We start from the raw sequence: 25,475 nt of genomic DNA on the forward strand, positions 1-25,475 counted from the left end.
TTTTTGACCACTCTAAAAAATTAATCATGCAATTTAAACCATTTTAACTCAAGTTTTTAGCTGTGAGCCCTCCAAATATTTTAATTTTAATGGTCATCTTTGTTGATGACGCATTGAATGCACTAGTTTTCTCTACCGAGATTCTCTTTCTGCAGAGGCTTTCACTAAATTCTTTTTCTTAATTTTTTTGTAAATGAAAATAATATATACATACATAATATGCTGAGAGCATATACGCAGTTATGTTAATTTTAGATCAGCACTTACATTGGACTTTAGCCATTGAGATACCGGTCGAACCAGGGAACATTGTACTACTCTGTTTTAATCAGCAGTTTTTTAAATGCACTTGTACAAAGCAAAGAATTTCTTGAAAATATAAAATCATAGTTTTCATCATCATATATAAGTTGTCTTGCATTGGTCTTGCACATTCTCGTATATTCATTCTTTACGAGGTAGGGTAGGGTCAGTAATTCTCAGTTCTCAAGATCAATAGCCAAAAGACTTGTTTAAAGCCCAGGAACAGTAGCATGCATGTAAAACTTGTATAGGTAATGTTAAAAAAGCTCCTGCATTGTACTAGTTTACTAGCACTTTCACTAACTTGAGAGTTTCTTAGTATATACAGCAAAATAAATTTAACCCAGAGAAGGTGAGATTACAAGTGTTACTAACCCCAGCAACAAAAACAGATGCAGCTTTAAGGTTGGATGAAACTTTTAAACTTAAAACCGCCTTCGGCCATGCACAACATGGACATCAACTTCACTTCTCCGAATCCTGTCACAAGTATTTCCTTTACTGTACTTCTTCTGCAAGTGCTATGTGAAGAAAGCAGGAAACGAGTGTTTCCTTCAGCACTGCATCCAGCATTAAGATTTTTGCTCTCAAAAACATTGTTTTTCTTGATTAGAACCAAATCCGAATCATACAGGAGGTACTTTAGATCAAGAAGGACAAGTGCTACCTGAAGACCGGTCCAAGTGATGATGAGAAGCTTGTAATAGGAGTCTAATTGTGTTTCCCTCACACCATCTACATACATCAATACACTCCTCCAAATCAGCATCACATGTTAATAACACCCACTCAGAATCATCATCTAAGTACTTGAGATCAAATCCACTTATATCATCTATATTGAATCTTCTTGTAATTTCAAGCAATAAATCTTTAAGCCGCCATTTACTTTGCATGCGGAAGTGTATCTTATCATCTCCGTATGTGACCTTTACCTTTTGAGTTTGAGCATCCAAATCCTGAGCAATTTGACTATTATTCTCTGTAACTACGGGTTGAATACTGTCAGAGATAAGCTGTTCCTTAACAGATGCAGGGCTATGTGATCTTGGGAAGAGCTTTAGTCCTTCTTGACTTAAGGTGTGCAACTTTGTGTCACTTGTGACCCTTTTCAGCTCACCATTCCCAGAGTTTTCTCCTATTATAAGACCTCCATTACCAGATATGTTAAACTTTGAAGGATGATGCGTTCCAGAGGAACAGCTATGACTTGAACTGGAACTCTGACTACAAGAGGAGGAGGGTGAGTTTGAAGTAGCAGCTTGGGACACAAAATTACCACCCTCAGGCAGTATGGTTGTTTTCTTTGGCTTATCATTCAGTCCCAAGACTGAGGCTGAGGATGTACTCTTTCCTGATGATCTTGGTGAGGCCAGCTCTGAGAAGTTTGGGTACAAGGAGCTAATATGAAAAGCACCAGACACACCTTGTACTGAATCAATGACGTGTTGGAGTTTCTCTAAGGAGTTTCCAACTTTCTGGAGTTTTCGAGATGGCCAGCGTTCTATTCCATGTTGCCTACAGGTTCTTTTCAAGGTTGTGGGGCACACTGAAAAATATTGAAAGAAAACAGGAAATGAACATCAAATTATAGAGAAATAACATGCAACATATACATTTTATCTTCATTAGTATACCATGCCATACTAGATCACATACAGCTTTTAACCTTTTTCCTGTCTCCATTTTTCATCAGCAGCTTCTTTTAAGCAGAAGTAATATTAGGCCATTTATCTACCAAGTTTACACTACAACCAAAATATCATTGACACTTACCACCAAGGCTTTTTGCTGCATCTTTTAGGCTTTCAGAAAAATATTGGCGGAGAACTTGCAATGTGATTGTTTTTTCTGCCTTGCTATGTCTCTTCTGTCCTGTTTTTCTTTTAGTCGCACTCGAAAAGCTAATCTTATTAATAGTAGAGTCTCCACCTTCAACAGTTCCTCTTAGGCTAATCTGTTTTTTGTGCTGCTTCACCTTGGATATTTTTTCATCCCACGTCGCCCTTGGTTTTTCTTTTCTGAGTTTCATGGCAGTGCTAGTGCTACTGCTCTGATTAACCTCAGTGAGACTGGCAGTCCAAGATGAATTTTCTCTTGAATACTTTTCTGAATGATAAGTGCACTGCTCTTCTGATAACTCTTTTCTACAAGGTATGCCATCTAAAGAGGCTATAACTTCACTAACTCCCATATCTCTATCTTCCTCTAGCTCCTCATTTGTTACAACTCGTAAGCTACAGCATACTTGCTGTAAAATGATGGATAATGAATTAAGCATCTCCTTTTGTCCTTCAGGATCTCGGCAATCCACAGGTAAAAAGAACTCCAAGACAAAGTCTGCTTTACCAGTGTGAATGCATCGGAAACGTATCGCAACAGCAGCGTGCAATTTAAACATCTTTGCATGGTGTGCAAGAGGATATTCGGTCTTCTTAAAGGAGGTTATGTCAGTTGAGAAGCATGGTTGGTTAGTCATGAATGCTCTTCCAGCAACACCTTGACCTTTTAACAAGTGATGCTCAGAGCAAACCTCATGAAAACCCCGGATATTGGGCTTAGCTATATAGCAAGCATCATCCACGGTAGACACACAATGAAAGTAGTTATCAGTGGAATGCGGGCAACCCTCTTTACCTAGCTGCATACAAGGAACCCAAGTCTGAGCCAGAGGTAATCTGTGCGTCTCACAAGCACGTTTTAGAACTTCTTTGATCTCAGGTAGGGCAGCTTGGTAGGAACTATTGCATGCCTGATAAAAAGTGAGATTAACACTTAAATGCAAGAACAAGTTTAGAACTGTTAACAATTAAATTTATTCCATAACTGCAAGAAATTACCTGTATGTTTCGAGTGCTGGAAGCTGTAAAACTCCTAAGATTGACAGCCTGCTTACAAAGAAAAACAAGGGGCATTATCAGGACTTGAACTGCATGCTCCAAAATGCAACAATAAGCACAAAGTTAATCACAACAGCTCAAGACATAGTATAAATGAAAAATCATGGGAACAAAAAAGAAGAGAAACAAATTCAAGTTTTCATTTATAGTTCAAAATAGGATGCAATTAACAGTATGGCATGCAACAGCGTCAACAATATTTACAATTACTCCTATCATATGTGATAACCAAAGAGGGAATAAAGATCAAATCTATAGGGAGAAACATAACGGGACAAGCACTAAAAGTTCATCAAGTTTGAACAAGCAGAATAGAAAATATTGATTAAACAGGTAAAAGAAATTACCTCTAATGCTTTGCAAACGCTCTCCATCTCTGGCTTTATCTTGATTTTCTCGGTTGTCATCACAACTTCAATAACACCCAAGCAAGTTCTATTACCTTGTTCAAATACAGGAAGAGCAAAGGTTCCACGGACACCGTGTTGTTGAGCATGATCAACTCTATGGTATTCATCACTTCTAAAGAATCGGACATCAGGTGTCCACTCCGGGACCTTACTCAAGAAAACACGACCAGGCAGTCCTGCCATGTCCTTGGAATCTTCCTCTGCTGGAAACTGATATTTCACAGAAATGTTCCTATAACTTGCAAGCCTTTGGCTGTTGGGGTCAAGTGAAAAGGGTTGCTCACTGGTAGTCAAAATACGTCTACCTCCTTTATTTACAGGTAGCCATAGTTGTACAAGGACATCTGTTTCTTTTGCAGAATCTTTTATATGATTAAGTGCCCCAATTAACCTCTGCATTACAGAGGTTGAAGGACCTGGATTAGCTCTGGGTCCAATCCACCATCTTCTACTCAGCTCAGAAGCATCAGTCATACAATCACCATGTAGATTGCAACTCACGCCATTGACATCATCCAAGTTATGGCTCAAATGAGCACCTTGAGAATGATTTTCATTCATATGTGGATTTCCAGGCAAGAAAGATATTGGATCCTCTCCTTGAAAGAGGCTACCACCCAAATCACCACCATTAGAGTCCGAAGTAGGCCATTCAAATGTGGGATCAAAGAAAGCATTAGGATCAAGGAAATCAGATTCCTCTGTTGGACTTGCCTCCAACCAACATCCATCTAACAACAATTCATCCATGTAATCCAACTGCATTCCTGGTAACAGAATGGAATCTTCCATGACACTTAATTTTAGAGGATGATGTTTATGTCAACTACAAACTTGACAACAATAACTTCTAGTATCAATTCCAGTCTTCACTAGATAATCTGCCCATATTGACACAGATATGACTGATCATAAGAAAGCTGAGATTCTAAAAAGAACTGGAAACAGCAAAGCTAATCGACTAAAAGCTTAAGGCAATGAGATAATTAATATGTATCAATCATATAAAGATGAGTGGATAAATCCCAATATCAGTCAAAAGGGAAGAAAAAACAAAAAAGAGAAGTGCAAATCAGCAGTAAGTAAGAAAAGAATCAATGAGCGGATAAATCCCAAAGTTAGAAGCACCGTATTTTATGATGCAAAGTCAAAACGAGAACAAAAGAAGGAAGATATAAGAACCCACTATTGACACAAGCAGATTCCTTCAAGCTTCAGCACTTTTTCATTCAAGATTCTCGTTTTACCAGAAGCAATTAATCAACTGCATCTGGTTTAAGGACTAATATAGCCCAAAACATTTTTAGCCATTAAAACCGAGCAAAAGAAGAACAAAAGACGGCAGCAACTCACCATGTAGTCTTCGTACTATGCGGATATTCTCCAAGACACCCCAAATGGCCAAATCTTAAACGAGTACTACATCACCATTGACCATACCAAATTGTTTATTTTCCAAGCTATAAATATATATATATTCGCTCTTGGAAGTTGAAACAGCGGCAGCCTCAAAAAGAAAACTGTCTGAAGAAACAGGAACAGGTGAAGAACGTCAGCGACAAAGAAAAGATCTGGTAAAAGCTTGAAACAGGGTGTATCGGTTCAAACTTCAAAACTCTCTAGGATAAGAGCTGTACTTGTCTCTCATAGTCATAGGTATTATCTCCCCAAGATTCGGCCTTTGTTGCATTGGCTGTCAGTGGCAGCAGCAGTCCCCACACCCCACGCATAAACAAATCCTTTTCCTTGGGCCTTGAAATTCTCAATGAGAAGAAGGCAGACTTTTTTAAGCCCACCCTTGGAGAAGAACAAACGGAACGGCTAATCCGCTTTGCTTTGCTGATGCGGTACTTTGATTAAATTAATAACGGAATGGAGGGCATTGTTGTTGTTGTTGTTGTTGTATTATTAAAATAAGAAGTTGAACCAGAATTGTTCAAGTGGCAAAAATGGTTGCTTTCGTGTGCACCATTAGTCTACCACTTGATCTTTCAAGTCCTTTTTCCTTTTGAGTTGAGATGCTTTCCCTTTCCCTTATTCCTTTCCCACAACCAGCTTGCTTCCACGGTTAAGTTATTTTTGTATTGGATAAAAGAATTTGCGGTGAGAGTTAAAAGAATTTTAGTTGCAAGTGCAAGTGGGCGTGTGTTATCCACGCTGACGCTGAAGAGCGAAGTGACCAGGGTAGCCACTGATGTCTCTTTGTTTAAAATTATAAGGTCTAATTCTGGTTTTAGGCCCTCTACTGTACTGCAATTTTAGATTTAATCACTTTACTTTAATTTGCATCATTTGGCCTTCTACTTTTATGGACCATTAATTTCTGTTGTTATAGTGATGATATTGAATTCTTTTTCACTGTTATTCGATTACACAATCATGGTCAACTAAAAATTTAGTTAATTATATTTGATTGACTAATAATGAATTTACATGTTTGTCAAATGTTTAAGGTTATTTTAAAAAATATTCTATGTCATCACTTTATTTTCGGTATCTACTAATCTATATATAATATAAAACCAACTTTATGTTTTCCCCGCTCATAGGACGGGCCGGGCTTAACTAAAAGTTCAAGCCCATTTACTAGGCCTGGCCCGGCTCGGCCTAAAAAATGGGCTTAAAATTTTGTCCAAGCCCAACTCGAATAAAAATGATAAAACCTGGGCCCGACTTGGCCCACCCGTATTAATTTTTTATATTATTTTTATATAATTTTTAAAGATATATAATACATTAAAAATATTAAAAACATCAAAATAAACATTTCTCAACAAATTGAAAATAAATTTTAAAAAACATGTAGACTTAAATAACACTAAGATAAATGCAACTTAACAAGCAAATGCCTCTAAAATAATAACAAAATTAACAAATGTCTTTAAAATAATAACAAAATTAACAATAAAATAAGTTTTATACAATATCCAAACAATAACAACAAAATAGTAGCAACATAATAGTAAAATGGTAGCAAAATAGAGAGAAAGCAACAAGAAAATAACATTCAAAAACAAAAAAGAAGAGCAAATTTTTTTGTCCTTTAGTGAATTTGGGCCGGGCCCGGGCCAAAAATGTCTTACTCGAGGCCCGACCCATTTTTTAAATGGAATTTATTTTTTGTCCAAGCCCTTTTTTGGGCTTATATTTTTGCCCAAACCCTCCCACATTTCGGGTGGGCCTTTGAGCCGGGCCGGGTGGCCCGACCCATGATCAGGTTTAATTACAAGAGTGTGCTTTAATTACCATTAAATTAAAAAAAGACATTATCGACCCTTTTTAATTATAAGGATGACTCCAATAGAAAAGGTGAAGTTGATGAGATTCAATTTCTAGCATCAAAAATATTATCGAAATTCCTAAATTAATTCTATTAAATATTGTTCATTGACCTATTTTATGTGGATAATTGTGTGTTTTGAGTGAGATAAGTTCAAGGCTTTTTGAACTTTAGTATTGTTTACAATGACTTTGAGTACAAACTTATAAAGCATCGCACATAGATTAATCGAAAGAAATTGATCGACTGATTTTTTTGGGCTATCAATACTTTTGATAAAGAACTAATAGTGTCAAATTTAGCCACCCATCAAGTTCACCACCCACCATGGTTTTAAAAACAAAAACGCATATGGTCCATCTTACCAAATTCCAATTTCTTTGAGTAAACGAAGTAAACGAAGCATGCATCCCATAAATATCTACTGCTTTTAACAACGACATGTTAAATACCTCTTCCTTAACTTTCTTATCAAATCTATGGAAGCAAGTAAAAATATCTTGTTTTAGCATAATCGGGTCATTAAACCACTCTCCATCACTAAGCTTCAAACCTTTTATGGTATTAGTTCTTGCTCTATTAATAGTGCTATCATGAAAGAAATAGATAATTTTATCCCCACTACTAAGCCACTACCTTCTTGCCATTTGGTGCCACAACCTTTCCATGTGAGACAAGACGTCATCATAGTCAATTACTAACTACTTATCTAAATTCAAACGGTAATTCAAATGAACCGTCTAACACCATCATGACACTAGTAATCCTCACCAACTACTACCTTTTCCGTTTCCTCATATGGCTGAAAACATTTTTGTTCCAAACCTTAATTTCACTAGTGAAACGTTAAACATTGGTAGCGATATCCCCATCTTCCTTCCCAGTAGATTTATGAAACTCAGCAAACTTCGGGTGATTTTGCCAAGTAGCAATAAACCTAAAACGGCAAGAACATAATCCATTTTTGTTGAGAGCTCCCCCTTGCGCTCTTCTCATCACCTAACTAAATTAAAATCACCACCTAAGGACCAGAGTTCATCTGCCTAAGGAACCAACTTATAGGGTTGATCCCAAAATAGTCTATATTTGGCAGCATTCAGACTACCATGAACAACAACAATACTATCTCCCTTATCCCTACAATGAATATGCACATATTGACTTGCAACATTGAGTATCTTAGTTTCTAATATCAACATTCCATTACACCCAAATTTCACTTGAGAATCTCCAAACTTTTGCATGGACTAACTTCAATTTCAAGAGTTTTGCATCATAGTGTCGATTATTAGGGTTTCAAACATAGCCCGAATTCAATTTCAAGAGTTCTATATTTTTGCAATGGATTCAAATTAACAAATATTAAAGTGACACATCTGTGTTTCCCCCTTATAAGTGTGTGGTTTAATTACCATTTCTTAGTGATAAGGAGCGGTTGATGAGAATCAATTGTTAGCTTCAAAATGAGAAAAGGTTTCCTTGCGCAATCCGCACTCAAAGAAAAACCATACAGTTGGGTTGAATCAAAATTCAACAAGTTTAGATTATTTTGTCAACCCATTAAAGTCTGTTTTCTCTCTCTAGGTTAGTTTAGTTTGGTCCGATAATGATAAACAGTAAGCACATGCCTCTGAACATATAATAAACAAAGCCAGTAAAAGTAAGCTTGAACGTTGAAAGATATTACAATTTACAAGTGATGTTACTATATTCCCAGTTTTGGTGCTGCGGGGAATCTAAGGTTTGCCATTTCCCATTACCATTGCTATAATCTTTTCAGAACATATTTCTAGTCGGAGCATGCAGCAAGACACGACAAAGACAATATTATTACAAGCTTGTTCGGTATTACAATATGGCACAAGAACAAAAGGATCAATAAGTTTATGCTTCCAAAGAAACAGATGGACGTTTCTACATTCAGTCCTTACCCTGCGGAACTCCAAAGCATCCAGGTAAATAGTCCTTTCAAATGCTTGGCCTCACATTTAAACGAGATGCTAGCTTCTGACCCAACGATTTATCAGCCTGTATCATATGCCCATCACGGATAATACTATCAGTAAGCTAAGTCCAAAGGTTGGGCCTATAAAGCTCACACAGAGATATAAATTGACAAGTATTAACAGGAAAAAGCATTCAACCTGAGACCAGTATGTGATCCATATGCTGCGGATTTCATGAGTGACACGTGGATCAGACAAGGCATCAACCCAGCGGTTGATGAATCGCTCTTGCCTAGTTGCAGCAAAAAAGAAACTCTGAGACTCGCATTTTTATTTATTCCATTTATTTTAATTTACAATAGTTGGGAACCCAATTATAACCTGTCTGGTGCCCAGGACCGGTATCTCTCTCCAGGCTGTTTGAAGTTGTTCTCCTTCTCAATAATGCACTGTGACCAAAAGACTTGATGAGTTCATTACTTCCAGAAACAAAACATATAGCAATTTGTAGATAATATTTTAAAGTTGCATACTAAAAGTTTATAGAGACGAAGCAAAGCTTGAAAAGTTAAACAGAAATGAAAAAAGAAAAAGGGAATGTTTATCCCCTACCGTCTTCCCTATGCCTAGAAACCAGACAAACGTGCTGTTTTGCTATTGCTCATTGCATGGTTGGAAAGTAAAAATTACTTCCAATGCTGCTTTTGCAGCTTTTACATCAAAATTTAACAAAGTCAAATCAATGGTTTTGTGGAATAGGATTGTGTAAAAACATACATATAAACTCATGCAACTGAATAAAAAATGAACCACATTGCTAAAATTAGCTGAAATCACAAACACCACTTTGAAGAGGAACTGACCTTCTCACGCTTTCCAGTGCAAAGAGCAGGAGGGATAGGGAACCTCTCAGCATGACGGGAAGGATCATACCTTGAAGGGAAGTAATTTATCTGAAAAACAGCTGAATAGCATCTGATCAGAGCACTGATCATCACAACTACAGCATGCAAGTTAAAGATATGTGCTGCTCTTGTAAACAAACATATATATTTAATTCATCTCATTAGCACATTATGGAATCCATTATTTACTAAGAGAAATTAATGGAAAAAGAGTAAAGTACCTCCTCATCCCTGTGCATAAAATTCATAAAACCTTCATGGTGATTGTTGTGATGAGCACACTTGGGAGCATTAGCCGGGAGCTGCAGATAGTTTGGTCCAAGCCTGTGCCTCTGGGTATCAGAGTAGGAGAAGACACGAGTCTGGAGCAACTTGTCATCTGAATAATAAATTCCAGGAACCACAATGGCAGGGCAAAATGCAAGCTGTTCATTTTCAGCAAAGAAGTTGTCAATGTTCTTATTTAAAACCAAGCGACCAACAGGCTGAAGGGGCAAGATGTCCTCAGGCCAGGTCTTGGTCACATCAAGTGGGTCAAAGTCGAATCTTTGTTCGTGGTCAGGGTCGATTGTCTGGATAAAAAGCTTCCACTCAGGATAATTGCCAGCTGCAATTGAGTCATAGAGATCCTGAGTGGCATGGCTGTGATTAGATCCTCCAACCTTGATTGCCTCTTCTTCTAGCAAGCATTTGACTCCACAAGTGGGCTTCCAGTGGAATTTCACATAGTGTGCTTTCCCAGCCTTGTTTATCAGAGTATAGGTATTCACACCAGAACCTTCCATGTGTCTATAATCTTGAGGTATACCCAAGTCATCAAACAGGAAAGTGAACATGTGCAAGCTCTCGGGATGGTGTGAGAAGAAATCAAGGATCCTCCAATTCTCCTGGATGTGAGACTTGGGGTTGGGCTTAAGAGCATGGACCATATCAGGGAATTTCATTCCATCACGAATAAAAAAGACCGGGAAATTGTTTCCAACAAGATCAAAATTACCCTGAGTTTACATAAATAAATTTAGAATAAAAAGAGGCACGCAAGTTGGAGAAAAATCATATTTCAACGAAGTAATGCATTATAGACTCGGGATTGTATTCACAAACTATGCCTTAAACCCAACAAAGACAATTATAAAATGAAATATATAAGAAAATCCTCAAAGCATGTTTTAACTTTTTAACTGATTTAGCAAAAGTTACAAGCACTCTAAAATTCTTTTTCCTTTACAAATTAGAATGCACTAAATGTGCCCTTTAGATTGCCAACCAGATTAGAGACAGAAAGGAGGTGGCAGGTGAACTCTTACCTCTCGGGTGTAAAACTTCACCGCAAAACCACGTGGATCCCTCAGGGTTTCAGGGCTTCCACGCTCATGGATGACAGTTGAGAAACGTACAATTACAGGGGTCTGAACTCCAGGGGCTCGCAGAAAATCTGCACATGTAAGCTGAGAAATGTCATGGGTGACCTCAAAGAAACCCTTTGCACTGGCTCCCCTAGCATGGACAACACGTTCTGGAATCCTCTCTCTGTCAAAGTTGGCAAGCTTTTCCACCAAATGATAGTCCTCAAGGAGGATTGGACCTGTCAAAGAGGAAGTGTAGGATCCATATTGTTAACACCATGTATTCAAAAGAAAATTATTCCCACAAAGTGTTTCGACTGTCTTTCAAGTTTTATATAATTGATTGACTAAAATGCTAGCTGCAAACCTCAGTCCCCCGCTCAACATGCAGAAAATGGAAGAATATTTGAGGTAATGCATTGCATGAAACTACTATATCAGCCATATAATCAGATATGATAACATAAGCACACCATAACATCGAGGATGCAGATGCTGGTTATGGAAGATCGCTCAAAAAAAAATCATGACTGATAATCTTACGGTCAAGGTAGTGAATTTTCTCATGGTAATAAAAAAGGAAATATACCTCTGGGTCCAACAGTAAGTGACGAGTTGTTGTTCCAAATTGGAGCACCAGAATTGGTTGTCCAGAATGGGGAATTGAAAGCACTTGAAGGACGGTGCTGCATCATCCAATTCAGAATACCAATAAAAGAATGATTAGGCAGTACCTAAAGATAAAACTGCAGAGACGTGCAAAAAGAAAAAATACAACTTGTTTCATCAAACATCAAAGATATCATCAGAAAGAAGCTTGGATGAAATGATTGATATTTTATGCTTGGAAGTGAAATATATTTCATGATTCCTCGTCGAATTCCCAATACCTCAAGAAACAAATCTTGAAGAACCCATGAGGAAGCAGGCAACAGTTTGTCAAAAAAGTCCAATTTAAAAAAAAAAAAGAACAACAACAAAAACAAAGAAAAATCAACAAAGATGAAAGGAGGGACACATCATGTTCGATTTGATTCAATGAGGAAGTTGATACATCAGAAAAAGAAATAGAGAGTCGAATTTAATCAAGCGAACGATTAAAATTACAATAATAGAAATAGAAGAAAGAGAATACCTTGTAGGGATCCATAAGCAAAGGAAGAGCAGAGCAGGTAAAGGAGACGGAGGAAGTGAAATGTCGTGGTTTTGACGGAGTACAACTTATTTAGTTTGGTGGTTTTATTTTTATTTTTTTGGGACAAAAGTTCGGTGGTTTTAATGTTTTTCATCTCTCCTGTTAAGTGTTATATTATATGGTTATATAAAATATATATTATATGGTGTTTTTTAGAAAGAAAAAAAAAGGATAATAAACTTTTCCCCCTCCAAATTAAAAAAAAATCATTTTAACTCTTATTCAATTTTTTATATTTTTTAAATCTTGAATTTTTAATTTTCAATTTTTTGTCAAACCATCTCGTAATGGATCAAAAAATTAAGCTTTATTAACTTTGTTTATATAGCATACATGTGGATTGCCATATGAATGACATTTCAGCATTTAATTAATTTTTTAAATTTTTAAATATTAAAAAATATTTTTATACTTTTTAAATAAATTTAGTGATTTTTAATTTATTTTAATTTATTTTTTTAAAATTATTTACTTGCTAATATGTCCTTCACATGACAATTCACTTATATGTTATGTCAATAAAGCTAAAAAAAATATTAAATTTTTCATCAATTATTGAGTATTTTGACAAAAAAAACAAAATTCAATTGCCAAAAGAGACGAAAAATTAAATGGAGAGCTAAAATAATATTTTTTTTGTAAAGTTAGAGGGCCAAAAAGGTCATTATGTCAAAAAATTGTGTAGTGATTATTTCATTTTCTTCGTAATTTTTTACATTGAAGTTTAATACTATTAAATACGTGTTCGATTTTTAAATTCGTAATTTTTAATTATTTTATTGAAAGATGATATAAAAATATGAAATAATAATTTGATCCACAACATTGCTTCTTCACCCAAAGATGTAATAATTTGATCTAAGGTTATCCAGTTTTTTTCTAAAAAATTTCCAAGTTAAATCAAATAAATTTATTATCCGACAATGTAATAATTTGTGATTTCGAGCATGCCTTTTGTTTTATATTTTCATGTTTCAACATTGTTTTTATTTTTGTCTCTTTGCTATACCATTTTTTTCTTCTTTTTTTTTTAAGAGAAAGTATGCGAAACAAAAGATATTGAGTTAAGATGTGTACGAGAAATGTACTTGAAAAAGCTCTCTAAAAATATTTGATTAAATTAATTTTTATATTATTAAATGGATTAATTTTTATTTTAAATTGAATTGTATTTAAAAAATAATTTTTAAGATATTTCTTATATGGAAAATGTTAATTTTATTATAATTTAAATTTATTTAATTTTTAAAAAAATATTTATTTAATAATTACGGAATTAATATAATCAATATTAACTTTGTTACGATTTAAATTTATTTAAATTTTTAAATAATATAAAAATTAAATTAATACAGTAACATATTAGTCACTATAAATGACTAAGCGGAAGAGTTGCATTGTGTCAGTATATATGGGAATGGAAACCCTAATGGCCCAATCATGAAGCCATCGGCATCGCTGAAATCTGATAGTCATATGACAATTTTTGGGCCTGAAAATTACGACTTTGTTCTACAAAGGACTGAAAAAATCATTTGAAAAATCATTAATTCCGTTGCCGGGACTTGAACACGGGTCTCTCGGGTGAGAGCCGAGTATCCTAACCACCTAGACTACAACGGAATTGTTTTTTAAGCTAATAATTTATAATAATAAATATAAAATCTTGAATAATCTCTTATTTTTAGTAAAAAGAAAAGAGGAAAGAATGAATGATATCTTATTTTAACAAAACAGATTGGTAAAGTCGATGGTTCTAATGTGTCCAGAAATTAAAATAACAAACTTATAAAAAAAAAAAAGAAGAAAGAAAGCAGCGATCCAAATGTAATCTGACTTCACAATCATCATCAGACAAAGACAGGGACAAGCGCAAAAAAAATCTGGTTGCGTTCTTTTACGTGTCAATGTCACATAAACATCCATAGCTGCCACGCACTCTTCGCCACGTTTCACCATCGATTCTACCATCACCAAATTTTAGCCATAAAATTCATTTCATTTTCAGATCTTTTGAACTTCTATTTTGGAAATTATATTATCAAAATATCAAGTTTGCCTGATTAAGAGATACCCTACCCACGTTTTCTTTAAATGATGGACTACTCATTTTCCTGGATCCAATATACTTCCTTTCATTTATGGCCCCGTGAGTATTCTGCCAGTGCCAGGTAATTGAAAATCAGAGGGTGGGAAAAAGAATTGCCTCCGTGAAAATTTCCAGGTATATAAGTATATATATAATGTATAGATATATAAAATAATGTTGTCATAAGTGATGATTGCGTGGTAAGCATGGGTTCCCATCATCTTATGTCTTGTATTTTGTCTGTTGTGTGGACTTTCTTGGGCTTATTTTAAGGTTGCCTTTGGAGATATTTTATTGCGTATTGGTGTTGTGGTTGGATAAGAATGTGGCGTAGGATTGATAGCGAGAGTGAAGCAGCTGGGTGGGTTTAGATTTTTTTTCAAGTTGCACGATTCCAGCTCCTTCCAGCGTCCTATCAGATAGCGATGTTTGACTCCTTACTCCTTTGCTTTAGTTTTAACCCCTTAGTTGATCACCTATCAGCATCTGTTTTTGGAGAGATCTTGGTCTTGATTTGCATCCTAATGTGCTTTTTAGATTGATTAATTACAAGGTAAGATTTAATCTAAACTTGCTTCTTTCTTCTTTCTTTTTCTTTAATATGTATTTTTATCAGATAAATGAAAGGTGGTGTGTGATATCTCCCCTCGCTATCTCAGGTTCCTATAAATAAGGCTGATTTTCTAGCTGAAGTTCTAAGTAAGTGGAAAGTATTGGGTTTTTTTTTTATTTAGGGAGAAAGAAAAAATATGGAAACGAAAGAGAAAAAGTTCCTGACGGTCGCTCCCTTTGAGTGTGCTTGGATAAAGGATCTGAAATTCCGTGAAGCTGGCAGAGGATGTGTATCATTCGATGCTTTCGCTCACAATGATGTTACTGTGGTGTTTAGGGAGAATGTTGGAAGTCAACACTATCATTATAAGAGGGATAACAGTCCTCATTATACTGTAATCATTGGTAGCCATAGGAACAGTAGGTTGAAAATTGAGGTGGATGGGAAAACTGTGGTTGATGTGGTAGGTATTGGTCTATGTTGTTCTTCTGCATTTCAGAGTTATTGGATCAGTATCTACGATGGGTTGATTAGTATTGGTAAAGGAAGATACCCTTTTCAGAATCTTGTGTTTGAGTGGCTAGATACAAATCCAAATTGCAGTGTTCAGTATGTTGGCCTTAGTAGCTGGGATAAACATGTTGGCTATAGGAATGTTAACGTATTGCCCTTGACTCAAAATCATTTGTCGCTGTGGAAGCAAGTTAACAGCGAATACAATGGCGACGGTGATGAGGAGTTGGAAGATGAACAAACGGGCTATGACAAATGGGGGCTTGAAAATTTTCTTGAGAGGTGGGAATTATCTGATATGTTGTTCATTGTTGGTGAGGAGGCAAGGTCTGTCCCTGCTCATAAGGTTATATTGCAAGCATCAGGGAACTTTGTTCTGAGCTCATCACATGAAGATGTTATTCAGCTACAGCAGGTAGCATATCCAACTCTGCACGCGCTTCTTCAGTATGTGTATGCAGGCCAAACACAGGTAATACTAATGTTTCCCCTAAAGCCTACAGGCTTCAGTGTTTTTGGCTTTTTGAGTTTTCTTATTTCTTGCTGTCTGTTTGACAAAGATTTCAGAGGCACAACTTAGTTCGTTGTGGGGTTTGGCTTTACGGTTCGAAGTGATGCCACTAGTGAAGCAATGTGAGGAAGCAATGGAGCGGTTTAAAGCAAACAAAAAGTTGTCCGACTCGGGTGAGACTATGGAGTTATCATATGCGAGTTCTCATATCCACTTTGGAGGAAATTTCTGTTGTGGGCTCCCAATAAACATGCAGAGACTCCAACAATTGCGTTCAACAGGCGAGTACAGTGACATTAGCATTTACATTGAGGGTCAAGGTCTCATTGCTCGGGCTCATAAAGTCATTCTCGGGTTATATAGTGTCCCATTTACAAAGGTGAGGTCCTCATACCTCTTATGAAATAATACTGTAAGGTCTTTTGCAGTTGTATATATTATTGAACTTAGCTGCAGTTGTGTTAGGATATGTTTCTTATAGCTTGCCAAGATATTGCTTTTCACCATAATATTTAAGTTGAAAGTTTTGGGATAAAGAAATGATTTTCTTGTTTGGCTTTCTCTGCTTCGCCATTGCTATCAAATTTATAATATGGTGAGCTCAAATAGCTTCCAGTTTGATATAGGTTTTATTCCAACTGTCTACATTAAGATTCGCTTACTAGTGCAGCTGCCTTTGGAGAAGGAACTGAAATAGGCAAAACTTTTGTTTCATCACAAAATGAGTGGTTAACCTTCATATTTATTTCTAAAAGGAAGAGGTCCTTGTGCTCATCATATTTCCTCTTCATTTCAACTTTTTTTGTTTTTGGTTGTGTCAACAGTTTTTGACTAATATAATTAATTGCCCTACAGATGTTCACGAATGGAATGTGTGAGAGCAACTCACCTGAGGTTTGTTTAAGGGATGTGTCTCCAGCAGCATTGAAGGCTATGCTTGAATTCATGTACTGCGGGGATCTCAGGATTGAGGATAATGAGGACTTTGGTACCTTGTTACTCCAGCTCCTTCTGTTATCTGACAAATTCGGAATCTCTCTTCTTCATCAGGAATGCTGCAAAATGCTTTTAGAATGCCTCTCAGAGGTAGTTTGTTGATCTATAGCTTATGGAATAATTTGATTTTATCATTTTGTATTTCCATGCAGATATGCTTTCTTGCCAATGTCACATGTTTTTTTGCATGAATAGAATTAAAAGAACGGAGAAGTGAGTTGCGGTTTCGGAGTTCTGAAAACAAAAGATGAGACCCCTTTTATAAATAATGAATTATAAAAATATTGATACCTTTCATGTACATATTACATGCAGGGACGGAGTTCTAGTGGAAGATGGTCATACAACAACTTTTTCTATTTTGCACAAGTTTAATGGACGAGGAAGCAGACAATAGGGCTTATATAATTAGTTGTCCTACAGATGTTCGCAATAGGGCTGTTGCTTGTGAAGCTAACTGTTGAACTTTGTTGCAGGACTCTGTCTGTCCGATCCTCCAAGTGGTTTCCTCAATCCCATCATGTAAACTTATCAAGGAAACTTGTGAAAGGAATTTTGCAATGCACTTTGACTACCGCACTACTGCAAGCCTTGATTTCATCTCTTTAGACGAGACAACTTTTAGGAATATTATTCAGGTGGGTCTTCACTCGTCAAAACTTGTATGATATGTTGGCTATCTTAGGATGAGGCTGACATGCTCTACCCATAGAACATAATTTCCAACATGGAGACTGAGAAGCTGTGTAGTGATGGCTTTATGATGCTACAATTTAAGTGGCTAGTCAGTACGTAGTTATATGGATAGAGATGAGAAGCTTAAAGAAATATGCTAAAATTATTTCTATTTCTCTGTCAAGGTTCTTTTGGTTTACATTGATAGACTTGGGATTTTATAGGTTTCCTTATTGTTATAAATTATCGACTCCTTGCAGCATCCGGATCTAACTGTAATATCTGAAGAAAGAGTTCTCGATGCAATTTTGATGTGGTACATGAAATCAGAGAAATTGTGTGGATGGGAAGTGGTGAATGAGCTAATTACAAATTCAACTTTAGAAAGTGTGTTCAAGGACAGGCTTCAACTGGTGAATGACTTGCTTGCATCAGTACGGTTCTCTTTATTGCCATACCCCCTGCTAAAGAAGGTAAAAAACCCCTGGATCCAAGGATATCTATCAAGGAGTGCTATGATATGCCTATGGCCGGGCTATAAACTGCTATTTTGTTTTTTCAATGATGTTGCAGTTAGAAAATACCAGTCTAAGCACGCAGATTTCTGCTTTTGGTGATCTTGTAAGTTTGCCGTTCCTCTTCGAGGAAACATTTTGGATATGTGTTTTGATACTATATTTTTGTTTCCTCCTTGGCTAATGTATCTTGGTTAATGAAATAGGTTAAGGAAGCCATTAATTATATAGAATGCGGAGCAGCAACACATGGAAACGACCAGAAGTAAGTCCTGTTTTGTGCTTATAAATCTTGATATTTTGCTCATATGGGGTTTACATTCGTAACTAAAATGTCAATTTCATTAGTGAGAAAATGGAAATTATGATTGAGAATTCAACACATAAACAGTGAAGAGAAACTAAGTCCACTATCATCTCCTCTCTTAGGGTTTATTTTGCTTGCCGTTATCCTCTCACTTGGCCATCAGGGCAGTTCTTATAGTCAAGGTCTTTTGATTCTTTCTGAAAGAGCTAATTTAAAAATCTTGCCTTTTGATGCTAGACTTGTTATAGAAGACTTTTAGGTATTTATCTGCATTATGTTTGAAATGAATTTCCAAAGAGCCAATACTGAATGGCTTAGGAGTAGTGTTCCTGGGTAATGAATTGACCAACACTGATTTCTATTTCATGAAGTGAAAGATTTCAACATAGACGTTCCAGTTATAAGGAGCTACAGTATATATGTGATGGGGATAACAATGGAGTTCTGTTCTTCTCCGGGACATCATATGGGGGACATCCTTGGGTTAACCCTGTTGTGTATAAGGTGAAATACTCGAATCAATCCTCTTTGATTTTTCTTTTCATAATGCAGTTACTGTTCCTTACCCCCTCTTTAACTTTCCATGCTTCAGAGAATTACTATTACAGCTAGCAGCCCTGCTTCAAGGCACACAGATCCCAAGGTTTTGGTATCAAGAACTTACCAGGTATGATGAACCAAACCTTTTCAAAGGTCTCTACAACAAGCCTAAAGCAGAATGCATTCATTATTTTGCTCGAACTAAATGGTATGCCCTGCATCAGGGAACATGTTTTGCTGGGCCTCGTATGGAAAACGGAAATATCTGTGCTTGGTGGATGGTTGACATTGGCAAAGATCATCAGGTTTTTGCTCTATTCTTCCTCTTATTAACCTGCCATGCTAAAAGATCGTTCATTTAGTTGTACTAAGTTGTGAGCGAACAAGTTCCTGGTGTCTGTTGGTCTCTTACAGTCATAGTATGTAATGGGTTAATTTGAGTGTGCTCCGTTCTACTAAAAGAGGTTAAGTGGAAGTGTCGCTTTGAGTAACTGTTAACAATCTTCTAAATGCCAAATGCTATTAATGCAGCTTATGTGCAACTACTACACATTGAGACAGGACGGCTCCAGGGCATACATAAGGAATTGGAAATTTCAGGTAAATATGTACTATTAAGTAAATTCTAACAGTGGAAGCACCGTAATTTAACTCTCCTTGACGTTCCAGGGTTGTATGGATGGAAAGACTTGGATAGATTTGAGAGTGCACGAGAATGACCAAACAATGTGCAAGCCAGGTCAGTTTGCATCATGGCCTGTAACTGGACCGAATGCTCTGCTTCCATTTAGATTCTTCAGGGTTCTACTCACTGGTCCAACCACGGATGCCTCAAACCCCTGGAACTTATGCATTTGCTTCCTGGAGCTCTATGGTTACTTCCGTTGAATGTGAAATTAATATGTGCATCTATTCTGGGTTTTCCAATAGCAGTTCCTTTTCAAGTTTTTTTTTTTTTTTTGACCTACCACCACGTACAGTTCTACCAAATAAAATTTATGTAGTTGACGTTGAGAACTGAATTTACCTCGTGCGATTCCTGCCACTGAAAAGATCCCTCGATCGAAAATATGTAACATGGCAATTCCATGTAAAAGTATGTTGTTGTGGGCCGTTCGCCCTCAAGATACAATACATCACCTATACACTTTATATCATAAAAGCCAATGCCCATCTCTGCACAAGGCAGGTGCATCTTCTACACTGAATCCACCGATACACTTGATATCATAGTGATCAGAGGTAGATAGTTCTTTATGTTGTATATTGGAGACTACCGAGATTACCATTGTTCACTTTTACTTGCATTCAAATGATTATATAAAGCTGTTGACTGCAAAAAGACTCGTATTCCTTTATGGCATAATGGCATTAGAGGTGCCGGGTCAGATTATATTTTTCATCTTCGCACTAACCTATAAACACAAAATTAGATGTGCATGCTTTATCGTATCCTGGAAAATATATGAGCAGTCATCCGGTTACATATGCGGGCAAAATAACTTCACCTCAATCTAGTTTCTTCTTTATTAACATAATGAAAGAGTACCCTTTTACCTCAAGGCAATTCTCAGGAATCAACATCATGAATGAGTACCCTTTTACCTCAAATATGACTACAAATTTAGTTCCTAACTCATGGCAATTCTCAGGAATCAACATACAAAAGAGAACCCCCTTTGACCTCAAAATATGAGGAGCACAAATTTGGTTTTTAAAGTCAAGGTATTCTCCGGTAGCCTCAATGATGAACGCTGCTCCTGACAGAAGAGACCGCAATGCACTTAACAAGACAAAGTTACCTTAGAACAGATGGCATAACACCTCTACCAGCTGTTGTGCCTCGGCCAGCAGCTTGAGCATGTTAAAATGGAAAAATAAAAGTTAAAAGATTGGAGCACAAGAACAAGTTAAAGACATTACTAAATAGAGGGTTTCATCTTAATTACGGGAAAGGTGGGACTTTCTTTGGCTCTCAAGGCAACTGCTCTACCTCTGCCAACTCCCAAGAGATGAGCTCCTACCCTTCAAGAAATTATGAAATATGTTAGAAATCTTCTAACATGTGCATAGTGTAAGAAAGTACATAACCTGCAAGTAGATACACACCTTGATTTTAGCATCCAGACGTTTGAACATAGGAGCATTCTTCAACATGTCTGGTATGACCATAAATCTGTCAAAATACAACCAAATTTTAATATAAAACAAAGTCTGATCTAAACATAAGCAAACCCTACTTGACTACCCTCAAATACTACACCACCTATAAATCCTACAAAAAACAACGGTACAAGACGAAGAGAAGGAGACATGATACCTGACTTTATTACCTCGAATGAAAACATGCTCATGCTGTGATACCTTTCCATCCTGAAGTGAAGCCAAAGCAAATAATTGTAGAATCACTTACAATTTGATGTAAAGGAGAGGAAGAAAACAAAGAAGCAAAAGCCAAAGAGAAGGCGAACATACTTTTGAAAGGGATGTCTACTTCTGATTTCTGAATATATAAATGGAAAAAACAGGCACTTAAATCACAATGATTTTCCTTGGAAAGAAAACCGGTAAATTCTGAGTAAATATCTGATTTCCCCAATGCAACCCTCATTGCAAGGAAATTAATTATATGAAGAAAAGAACCAAGATGCAAGGAACTAAAACCTTTCATTAAATCGGGTAACTACATGAATTTTATAAGATATGATTTCAAGCCTAAATTTGTTTGTGTCTATATACAACAAAGAAATAAAATCCAAAGACAAAGTAGAGTGATTACCCAGTCATATCCCCCACTATCTCTGTCTCCTAGGATTTAACCCGTTTATAAACGTAAGTACGGATGTCCGTCACACAATGCCTACACCTAACATCAAATATTAAAGCATTTTAAGGTTTATCACTGGCTGAGCATAAAGAAATCAAACTCATAAACTATCGAACAGCTAAAAGGAAAACAAACGAAGGTAAGAGAGAAAAGAGAAGTACTTTAGCAGTGAAGGTGATGTTGTCGAGCTGGCAATTCCAGTTATCCTCGCACTCGATCATGCTTCCTCTGTAAAGCTCTCCGCTCTTGAGTTCCACCGTTACCACGTCACCTGAACCCTCGTGTAGCAGCTTCACCGGAATGCCCAAGCCCCGGCTCATCGTTTCGCTCTCTTCTTTCTTTATCGCTGATCACTTGCTACATTTCTTCGCTAAATCCTAGTGCTGGATCAAATTTGGCTTTGTTGCTCGGATTAGTAGCAGATTGAAAAGAAAAACCTACACCTGTCACTGATTTACGATATTAACTTAAAATTTTTATAAAATGATAATTAAATTATTCAAAAATTTTTATTTAAGCTATTGAATTTTTAGTTATATTTATCATTTTGTAATTTTTTAAAATTAAATTACTAAAATATAAATTTATTAATAATTTAATGATAGTAGAGGTAGATTACCCTTAAAAAAATACTTACCAAAATTTAGTTTTTTACACAAACTTAAATGACAATCAAAATATTAAAGCCAAACTCAATAGTTGTTGGAGTCGAGATTCTAAGTCAAATTTATCAGTCAAAATTCTCTTTCATTATATCTCAATAGTGAGAACTTTATACTAAACTCGACATTACTCTCACAAAAAAATAAAAAATGTATTTTGAAACACAAATACCTTAAATTTGACTAATAATTTGAAAGGGTTGTTTTTTTTTTTTAAGGTTCATTTCAGAGGAAAAGGATAGGTTAGTAAAGTCTGAAGTTTGGCAAATGGTACCAACAAACATCAACCTTCAAATGTTGTGTCCTGCCTCGTCAAATTATACAGCCAGATTGGAGTCTGCTGATTTGCTCTTATGATTCACATTTTGGTTCTCGTCCCGTCCTCTGTTTGATCCCCGCAAGTCCTTAAATTGTGTCATTTAAATATCAATAAATCAGAGTATATATTTGTTATTGGCTTTTATATTTGATTCGATTTCCTACTGTCTACAGGTTTCAATAACTTTTGGTCACAGAGAAACTCAAAGCAGATGTTTGAAGGAGTGAAGACTCTGCAGCAAACAATTTTTATAGCTTCTCATTACTGTTGATGAATGAAGAGAAGCAGCAAATTTCATATTCAGCAAATCCTTTTCTTTGTTTCTATGCTTTTGTTTAACAAGAAAATATAAAAACTGAATGCTACAAATATTTGAGCATGTCCTATTCATATTCATCAAACAAAAGCATTTACCTACTAAATCCAAAGCATAATCATAATCCATTAAAAAGAATGGAAGCCCAAATTTCTTTAAAAAAAACAAATCCTAATAGAAATCCAGTTTTCAATTTTCAGACCCTTCTACCAACTCGTCTAGTCGTAGTTTTGCTTGCAGTGCCTGTCACAGACATAGACGAGTTGTAATTATTGACAGCAAGGGGAGGCTTCTTATACTTATTCTCATTAGCCTTGCTCATGCTTCGGAGCAGATACCTGGGAGTCTGACTCTCATTCCTCTCCACGGAATAAGCAGCAGACACCGATTTCCTAAAGCTCTCCAGCTTCTTCGACTCTCTTTTCTTTGATGATTCAATGTTTACACCAAGTCCATGATGGTGCCCACTCTTTGACTCCGTCCCGGTTTCGCCTTTCCTTCTCTTAAGCCTCTCGTTTCTCCTCGCCGAGTACTCCTCGTAGAACCTGCCTCTCTCAAACAGACTAGTCGACTTGGCGCCGATACTGGTCTCACCAAAACCAGCGTTTTCCTTTTCCCCATTCCCAACTTCACATTTAACCATCGTAGCCAAAGCCTGTAACTCGCAAGAAATGGACCGATATTCGGGTCGAATCACTGATTCTTCGCCTGTCCAAGCACGAACCGGCTTTTGGGATTTCGTCAAAGAACCTTTACAAACAAACATTTACTCCCAATTAAAAAACCAAACCAATAAAAAAAACGAAAACGAAATGAATCACGAGTTATAACCGTAGAAACCTGGCGGGGTTTGCAGGGAGGTTGAGTTGGAACGGAGGACACGACGGGGTCGTACGCGGATAGGCGATTTAGCAAGCGGAGGCTTACGATCGTATCTCATCTTGGACATGTTGTCTAATTTTCCCCTCTTACAGAGAAACTGCGGAGTTTCAAACAGAATATTAACGAAGCTTACTTGTCGAGAAAGATTGAGAGAGCAGAAGGTATGTTTGAATCGTCGAGACTGTTTCAACTTTTTGTGGCGTTGGCTTTGATTCAACTTTTTTGGTTACTTTTCTTGGGTGTTGTTATTTTTATTACTTTTTTGATTCAGTATGTCGGCCGTTTTTTTGCGAGACAGTGAAGTAAGGTTTAAAATTTGAAATTGGAAATGAGAGATGAAGGAGCGTTTCAAACACATGTCCTTTGATTTTTGACTGTTTACAATATATTCAGATTTAAATGGTAGGTTTGGTAAGAGATGGTGATGGACAGTGGATACTTACCATAAAAGGCCTTGCTTGAAAACTAGGCCACTAATTAAAGGCCCAATAGCCCACATCCCAAGTACACAGGTAAGCGGTCTAGATCGAGAATAAAGGGATGCAAACTATGAGAAGTGATTACAAATGTTAACCGAATCGAATTAGTATTAATTAAGTTAATTAATTTTTTTAATCTTTTAATTATTAATTAAATCGAAATCTTTTAAAAAAATTTAACTGAACCAAAATATTTCAGTTAATTAAGTTGATTAACCAAAATTTATATTTTTTATATTTTTGGTCAAAACAAGTATAGAACATATCAAAAAATTTTGATAATGTTCATTTGACCAAATTAAAACTACATATAATTTGTATAATTAATTATTAAGTTCGGTTAATTATCCGAATTTGAACCAAATTAACCAATAATCGAACTTTGAAAAAAATCATTAATCGAATTTTGACCAAATTAGATCGGTTAATCGATCGATTAACACAATTAGATTGATTCGGTCGATTAATTCAGTTTTAACCGAAATTTGAACACCCCTAGCTTATAATGACTACAAGTAATCGGTTTTAGTCATAATTTAAGTTGAGTTTCAATTTTATTTTTCCATTATTATTTAAAGTACAAACTACACAGGGTGGAGATGAGTCAATTAGTAGTAAGGTTTTTTTTTTGTGATTTAATTATAAAAAAATTTGTAAAATAGTTATTCAATTATTTGATTTTGTTTTTTCTAATAACCAATTGGTTAGTGAGAATAAGATTTGGCCGCTTTTAAAATTAGCATACTAGTAATTTTGTAATTTTAATCCTCAATATTTATGTTTTGTGTCAATTTAGTATAAATTCTAAAAAGATTAAACCTCTTTAGACGTATGTAATTTAGTTTTTCTTTTCAATTTTACTTTCTTTTTTACCTAAAAATTAAAAAAATAAATTTATTAGTTAAATTTAATAGAGAAAATATACTAAAAATGAAAACATCTAAAAATATAATATAATAATTTTTATATGTTCTCATTATTTTAAAATTTACTCTTAATGTCATAA

The 25,475-nt window shown here is 35.9% G+C and overlaps 5 protein-coding genes and 1 non-coding gene across 11 annotated transcripts; 1 reads left to right on the forward strand and 5 right to left on the reverse strand.

Moving 5' to 3' along the window:
• Positions 1 to 511: 511 nt before the first annotated feature.
• LOC107905724 (protein NLP4) lies at positions 512 to 5,639 on the reverse strand. 2 transcript variants are annotated; one of them, XM_041094010.1, is made up of 6 exons: positions 4,967 to 5,639; positions 3,551 to 4,380; positions 3,144 to 3,191; positions 2,080 to 3,055; positions 971 to 1,852; positions 512 to 863 (listed from the first exon to the last, which is right to left on the reverse strand). In XM_041094010.1, exons 2-6 carry the CDS (start codon positions 4,376 to 4,378, stop codon positions 802 to 804), a joined length of 2,796 nt encoding a protein of 931 aa, XP_040949944.1. In that variant the 5' UTR covers positions 4,379 to 4,380; positions 4,967 to 5,639; the 3' UTR covers positions 512 to 801. The 2 variants fall into 2 exon arrangements, with proteins under 2 accessions (XP_040949944.1, XP_040949943.1); XM_041094009.1 differs by having other exon boundaries at positions 3,551 to 4,494; positions 4,967 to 5,638.
• Positions 5,640 to 8,535: 2,896 nt separating this feature from the next.
• Positions 8,536 to 12,382, reverse strand: LOC107905725 (catalase isozyme 1-like). The gene is made up of 8 exons (XM_016832450.2): positions 12,226 to 12,382; positions 11,680 to 11,776; positions 11,052 to 11,329; positions 9,966 to 10,742; positions 9,703 to 9,792; positions 9,221 to 9,288; positions 9,038 to 9,131; positions 8,536 to 8,921 (listed from the first exon to the last, which is right to left on the reverse strand). The coding sequence occupies exons 1-8, from the start codon at positions 12,238 to 12,240 to the stop codon at positions 8,862 to 8,864; spliced, it is 1,479 nt and encodes a 492-aa protein (XP_016687939.1). The 5' UTR covers positions 12,241 to 12,382; the 3' UTR covers positions 8,536 to 8,861.
• A 1,453-nt stretch (positions 12,383 to 13,835) lies between these two features.
• Positions 13,836 to 13,908, reverse strand: TRNAE-CUC (transfer RNA glutamic acid (anticodon CUC)). The gene has a single exon. It is a non-coding gene; the product is annotated as a tRNA-Glu (tRNA).
• A 134-nt stretch (positions 13,909 to 14,042) lies between these two features.
• On the forward strand, positions 14,043 to 20,146 carry LOC107905726 (BTB/POZ domain-containing protein At2g30600). Of its 3 annotated transcripts, XM_041094011.1 has the most exons (14): positions 14,052 to 14,509; positions 14,648 to 14,927; positions 15,034 to 15,912; positions 16,001 to 16,330; positions 16,807 to 17,037; positions 17,424 to 17,585; positions 17,883 to 18,095; positions 18,196 to 18,243; positions 18,344 to 18,402; positions 18,816 to 18,948; positions 19,037 to 19,111; positions 19,209 to 19,289; positions 19,516 to 19,584; positions 19,654 to 20,146. In XM_041094011.1, exons 3-14 carry the CDS (start codon positions 15,124 to 15,126, stop codon positions 19,870 to 19,872), a joined length of 2,409 nt encoding a protein of 802 aa, XP_040949945.1. In that variant the 5' UTR covers positions 14,052 to 14,509; positions 14,648 to 14,927; positions 15,034 to 15,123; the 3' UTR covers positions 19,873 to 20,146. The 3 variants fall into 3 exon arrangements, with proteins under 3 accessions (XP_016687940.1, XP_040949945.1, XP_016687941.1); XM_016832451.2 differs by having other exon boundaries at positions 14,043 to 14,927; XM_016832452.2 differs by lacking the exon at positions 14,648 to 14,927 and having other exon boundaries at positions 14,991 to 15,912.
• LOC107905728 (small nuclear ribonucleoprotein SmD3b) lies at positions 20,089 to 22,275 on the reverse strand. 3 transcript variants are annotated; one of them, XM_016832453.2, is made up of 5 exons: positions 21,973 to 22,274; positions 21,305 to 21,357; positions 21,094 to 21,160; positions 20,934 to 21,004; positions 20,089 to 20,838 (listed from the first exon to the last, which is right to left on the reverse strand). In XM_016832453.2, exons 1-4 carry the CDS (start codon positions 22,129 to 22,131, stop codon positions 20,960 to 20,962), a joined length of 324 nt encoding a protein of 107 aa, XP_016687942.1. In that variant the 5' UTR covers positions 22,132 to 22,274; the 3' UTR covers positions 20,089 to 20,838; positions 20,934 to 20,959. The 3 variants fall into 3 exon arrangements, with proteins under 3 accessions (XP_016687942.1, XP_016687943.1, XP_040949946.1); XM_016832454.2 differs by having other exon boundaries at positions 20,934 to 21,009; positions 21,973 to 22,270; XM_041094012.1 differs by having other exon boundaries at positions 20,089 to 21,004; positions 21,973 to 22,275.
• Positions 22,276 to 23,152: 877 nt separating this feature from the next.
• Positions 23,153 to 24,365, reverse strand: LOC107905729 (uncharacterized). Its single transcript, XM_016832455.2, has 2 exons — positions 23,949 to 24,365; positions 23,153 to 23,858 (listed from the first exon to the last, which is right to left on the reverse strand). Exons 1-2 carry the CDS (start codon positions 24,055 to 24,057, stop codon positions 23,305 to 23,307), a joined length of 663 nt encoding a protein of 220 aa, XP_016687944.1. The 5' UTR covers positions 24,058 to 24,365; the 3' UTR covers positions 23,153 to 23,304.
• Between the last annotated feature and the right edge of the window lie 1,110 nt (positions 24,366 to 25,475).

This window comes from Gossypium hirsutum, chromosome D05, assembly GCF_007990345.1.
Source record: "Gossypium hirsutum isolate 1008001.06 chromosome D05, Gossypium_hirsutum_v2.1, whole genome shotgun sequence".
Lineage (NCBI taxonomy): Eukaryota > Viridiplantae > Streptophyta > Magnoliopsida > Malvales > Malvaceae > Gossypium > Gossypium hirsutum.